At 48.0% G+C, this 5190-nt stretch overlaps 1 protein-coding gene across 1 annotated transcript in view; it reads left to right on the top strand.

The window, feature by feature from the left end:
• Rnase1 (ribonuclease A family member 1, pancreatic) overlaps nucleotides 1–891 on the top strand; it is a 2638-nt gene extending 1747 nt beyond the window's left edge. The window contains exon 2 of the mRNA XM_021204090.1: nucleotides 150–891. Coding sequence (XP_021059749.1) covers nucleotides 174–623 — 450 coding nt within the window. The 5' untranslated portion in view covers nucleotides 150–173 and the 3' untranslated portion in view covers nucleotides 624–891. The remainder of the gene's footprint in view (nucleotides 1–149) is intronic.
• Nucleotides 892–5190: the final 4299 nt, after the last annotated feature.

The following is a 5190-nucleotide window of genomic DNA, read 5'->3' as shown; positions in this document are numbered from 1 at the left end:
GGGGAGGCTGAGGGGGGTGTGTGCTGGGGAGGCTGAGGGGGGAGTGTGCTGGGGAGGCTGGGGGGGAGAGTCTTCTGTGGATGCTGCAGCTCTTCTGCAGCAGCTCTTCTGAGCATTTGTCCTTTTTTTTTCTCTTCCCTTCCTTTCAGGCTTTTCCAAGCAGCCAAGCTACCATGGGTCTGGAGAAATCCCTCATTCTGTTTCCATTGTTTGTCCTGCTGCTTGGGTGGGTCCAGCCTTCCCTGGGCAGGGAATCTTCAGCCCAGAAGTTTGAGAGGCAGCACATGGATTCAGCTGGTTCCTCCAACAACAGTCCCACCTACTGCAACCAAATGATGCAGCGCCGGTCTATGACAAAGGGGTCATGCAAGCCCGTGAACACCTTTGTGCATGAGCCCTTGGCAGATGTCCAGGCCATCTGCTCCCAGGAAAATGTCACCTGCAAGAACGGGAACAGCAACTGCTACAAGAGCAGCTCCGCCCTGCACATCACTGACTGCCACCTGAAGGGCAACTCTAAGTATCCCAACTGTGACTACAAGACCAGTCAATACCAGAAGCACGTCATTGTGGCCTGTGATGGGAACCCCTACGTACCCGTCCACTTGGATGCTACTGTGTAGGGCTCCACCTAAGCCAAACCAGTGAGATGTCCATGTCTCCCAACCTCATCACCTGTTTCCCCTCTCTACCATTCTTTCCCTGAAAGAAGTAAGTCATATTAGGACTTCCATATGACAAAACATGCNTTCCTGTCCTGTGTCATGCTCCCAGATCCCTCTCTTGCTGTAGACAAATGAAGCAAGATGGCCCTCACCAGAACATGTCCCTTCAACCTTCGACTTTCTTGACTTCAGAAAACAACCAAATAAAATTTCTGTTCATTATAAATTGTCCTTTTAGGGCAGTTCACAGTGGAGTAAGGGCAATGGGCAAAATCACCTCATTCATTGGTCCAGATCTTCCTCACTCCTGGCAACTTTAACTACACTACTGAAACTAGACTTTTCTTCCTTTCCACTGATTGTTCATTCTTCTCATATACAATAAAGTCTAACATCTATTTCAGCACCCAGTAGCCATGGCTCCCAAGTCCATCTGCTCCTCATAGCAATACCAGTCAGTCGCATCTACTGAAGAGAGTCCTTCTATTAAGAGAGTTGAAGAATGCTGCCTTTGCCTCTGCCTTTCAGCAATCTCCTTCCGTCCGTGTTTCACTTTGCACTTTCTTTCTCAGTGTGAGGAAAAGGCAGCAGCCAGTCTTGCCTTCCAGGGGCTGCTTCCTATGCTCTTGCCTCCTTACCTTGACTCAGACCTCATGGAACAAATAGGAACGGAGGCAGGGTAGTGGGTGGGAAGGCTTCGGTTTTAACAACCACAGTGGAAATCCACTTTTGATGATGCTTTTGGGAAACAGTCACATGCACAGTCTTGCCTACGAATGATCCAGGATTCAAGGCACAGTTCTCCATGGAAGGTAGAGAGTGGAGGTATGGTTCTATAAGAACCAGCCATCAGCACTCCTGAAACAAACTGTAGAGTTCCTCTTCAGATTAGTCAATAGTTTTAGGTATATTGGGGTTTTCCTTTAACAATTTGAGTAGCACAGAGTGTCCTGGAGCTTAGTATGTAACCAGTGATGGCCTTGAACTCTTGCTTCTGCTTCCCCAGCTTCTCAAGTACAATTTGAGTAGCACAGAGTGTCCTGAAGCGTAGTAACCAGTAACCAGTGATGGCCTTGAACTCTTGCTTCTGCTTCCCCAACTTGTCAAGTACTGGGCTCTTAGGTGTGTGCCACCATGCCCCAGCTCCTTTTGGTGGGAAAGAACTTCTTCCGAGTAGGTAGGTCAGTGTCTAAACGCACTTACTGCTTTCTCCGAGACCCCAGATTTGTTCTCAGTACCCACATGACAGCTCACAATCACCTGTAACTCCATTTCCAAAGGTTCTGAGGCTTTTCTGGCCTCTGTGGGCATTTGCACCTATGTGGTGCACGCAAACTCATGCAGGCACATAAGTACAGATAACAGAGACAGCCGGGTGCACTGGCAAAGAGCACACAGACACACAGGAACTGGCTCGTTATTGGGGAGGATGTGGGGGGAGGGAATATTTATGTCCCTGGGGAGGTGGTCAGGGTCTTTGTGTGGTCATGTACAATTAGCCAGGGCTGTTGGAAGATGCATACACGGGGTGGGGAAACCGAGGAGTGCAGTCAGGTAACTGTCAAGGCATTCATTTTTACTAGGGTTGACAGTGGAGCAGCAGGTTGGGAGAAGGGAGGGAGTCACTCCTGCCACATTCATCTGAGGTATCTTGCGTTGAAGTCCTCCTTCCCCTCAGTAATCCTGGGCTATTACGGTCCTACGTGGCCTTGTTGGAGAAAAGGTGTGTCACCAGGGCAGGCTTTGACCACATGGTATTAAAAGCCTCGAATCCTTTCCGTTGCTCTCTCTCTCTCTCTCTCTCTCTCTCTCTCTCTCTCTCTCTCTCTCTCTCTCTGCCTCAGCTGTTGCTGCCACCCTGCCTTCGCTCCACCATCCGTGACTCTAACCCTCTATCATTGTAAGCCCAATTAAACGCTGGCTTTTATAAGTGGCTTTGATCCTGGTGCCTTATCACAGCTATAGAAAAATAACTAAGACAGTTTGATAATCTTAAAATCCATTATCTTAGTATTTACGGCTTTCTAGATATGTCCACCGGCACCTTTCGTCATTATATATAGTTGCTGATTATCTATTGTTGTTGTTGTTGTCATTATCACCATCATCATCTCTAGAAAAGTTCTAGAATTGAAATCTGGGCTGGTTCAGTGAGAGCTCCTCAAAACAAGCACTTCAGAGGTCTTTACTAGCCCAGCCTGCTCCCACCGCCCTTCCAAGGAAGGTTTCCCTTTTAGAATGCATAAGCAGTCTGTGAGAGTAAAATTGGGCAGTTAGCCTCCTCCTGGGCTCACATTTCTCCCCAGTCCCTCAGAACCCGGGGAAATGTTCCATTTGGTTCAGAGTGCACAGAGCAGGTGGTTGACCTGGAGATGCCGGCGCAGCAGCAGCAACAACCTACAGGAGTGTGGTCAGGAACTTCCTTGGCTCTATTGGAAACATGTTTAGTGAAGGTATGGTGCTGGACAATCAGACCAGCCTCCCTTTCCCTCCCACTCTTGGGGACACAAAGGTCTTTGTGCTTTCAGAGCACTAGGGAGCCAGACATGTTAAACATGTAACATTCAGGAGCCTCTCCTCAAAGGAGGAATTGCTTAATTTCTGCCCAGAAGGCTGGAAGTGGATATTGAAAATGACCTAGTGACCTTTTTGCTGTCTGTAGAGGCAGAACTCACCCAAATTCCCCAGAATGTTTAGCCAAGACTCTCCCTCCTTTACCTTTAGCTCCTAGTTACTAGAACCCATCCTTATGGGAGATGTCACACTATTTTATAGCCTGATGGCCACTACACTACTGGTTAGGGAGCACACTAGATCCTAGGGCTTCCAGCTATAGAACTCCCTCTCATGGTCACATGCACTCTTTAAAATACATAGATTTTTTTTTTTTTATTGATTATTTGGAAATTCCACATCATGGCCCCCAATGGGAATGGCCTCCCAGTCATCTCACGCCCCACCCGCCCTTCCAGTCCTCTGTTTTTCTATTTTCCCCTCTCTATCACATAGTCAATCACTGTAATGGCGCCCACACTCGGGTGGCTTCGGGTCCCTCCTGCAAGTACACCTCACACCTTAAGCTTCATTGTGCCCCTGGAATTGGAATGTGTGTTGCCCGGAATGTGTGTGATTGTTGCCTGGAGACTTTCCCCAAAACTGCAGTGTCTTAAATATGCTGAGAATGAACTACCGGGCTTCAGACTCCTCGGCTCTGATCCCGGTTGAGGAAGTCAATCTGAACCCCGAGTTTTCATTCTCATCTCTTTGTGGATCACTGCCTTCACTGACACTCGCATCCCACACACATTCCCAAATAATTACTTAAGGAGAGGCCTAGGATATTCAGGAAATAGTTTACATGAGAAAATGAGCATGTGGTATGCACATGGCCAGTTACACACAGTCGTAGATATATAGACTATCAGACTACAAATGACCCTTATGAGCTGATTACAACCGGCAGCTTAAATATAATTAAACTGAGTCATGAAATCAGGAATGAACTAAAGAGAGCCAGCCTTGTTGATTCCTGGAGTACACGTGCTTCCATGCCCTGCTCCCAGGTTTCTCTCTTTAATATTCAAAGAGTATCACACAGTAAAATTGAACGACAGTATTTTTGTTTTTCTTGTGATCTCATTTATATTTTCGACTGTATTGTTGTTGAAGCAGTTGAAGATATTAATATGATAAACTTCCAGACCTTGGCTCTGTACTTCCTGATTGTCACACCACAAAATATGCTGTATCACAAAAGCTGTTAAAGTGGTGGCCGGCACGACCTTCCTCCAGCCCCAGCCTACAGCCACCGCAGTAAAATGTCCCACGGGAGTCTCCAAAATAGCTGCTCCTGTCAAAACAGTGGCACCCCCAACATCTCCTCAGCCTGCAGTTGTCAAAGGCGCTTCAAGAGCTGCAGGAGCACCACCTTTCCCACCTCAGCAGAAGGACCCCCTCAGGAGCTGTCCTGCCTCAGCCTACAGCCTTAGTGAAACAAGACTGCAGGAGCTGTCCCACAGGGCTAGCCACAGTGGCAGCACCTTCTCTCCAGCCTTCCTAGCAGCCCCCACAGAGATGCTATGTGATTCTAAGTCCTAGACTACCATCAAAATATTAGGCCAGCTACTGATTGAGCCTCAGAAAAGCTGGCTGCAGAGGGGTAGGACTTCCAGTTTTAACCCATGACCTGATGCAGGGGGAAAGGAATGAAGAATGCTGAGATTCCCACAAAAGTCCAGGAATCCCTAAACAGGAGAACCCACCAGTCCATGAACAGGAGAACCCACCAATCACTCAACAGGAGAACCCACTGAACATTGAGCCCTGAACCCCACAAGCTCAGGACTTGAAATTCCACCAGTCCTCACTCTGGAAATCTCTGCTCTGAGTTCCACCCCCTAAGAAATCCTATATATGCACTGCCCTTTGTCCAATTCCCTGTCTGTCCCGCGCTACCTTCCCGCCAGCAAGAAATGACGCGGCACACAAACAGGATCCTTCTACAGCAACGCTTTAATGCTCTTGA

The sequence above is a fragment of the Mus pahari genome, chromosome 8, assembly GCF_900095145.1.
Source record: "Mus pahari chromosome 8, PAHARI_EIJ_v1.1, whole genome shotgun sequence".
In the NCBI taxonomy this organism is placed as follows: domain Eukaryota; kingdom Metazoa; phylum Chordata; class Mammalia; order Rodentia; family Muridae; genus Mus; species Mus pahari.
The sequence above is the reverse complement of the archived record's forward strand: the minus strand, read 5'-3'. Positions and strand labels throughout refer to the sequence as shown.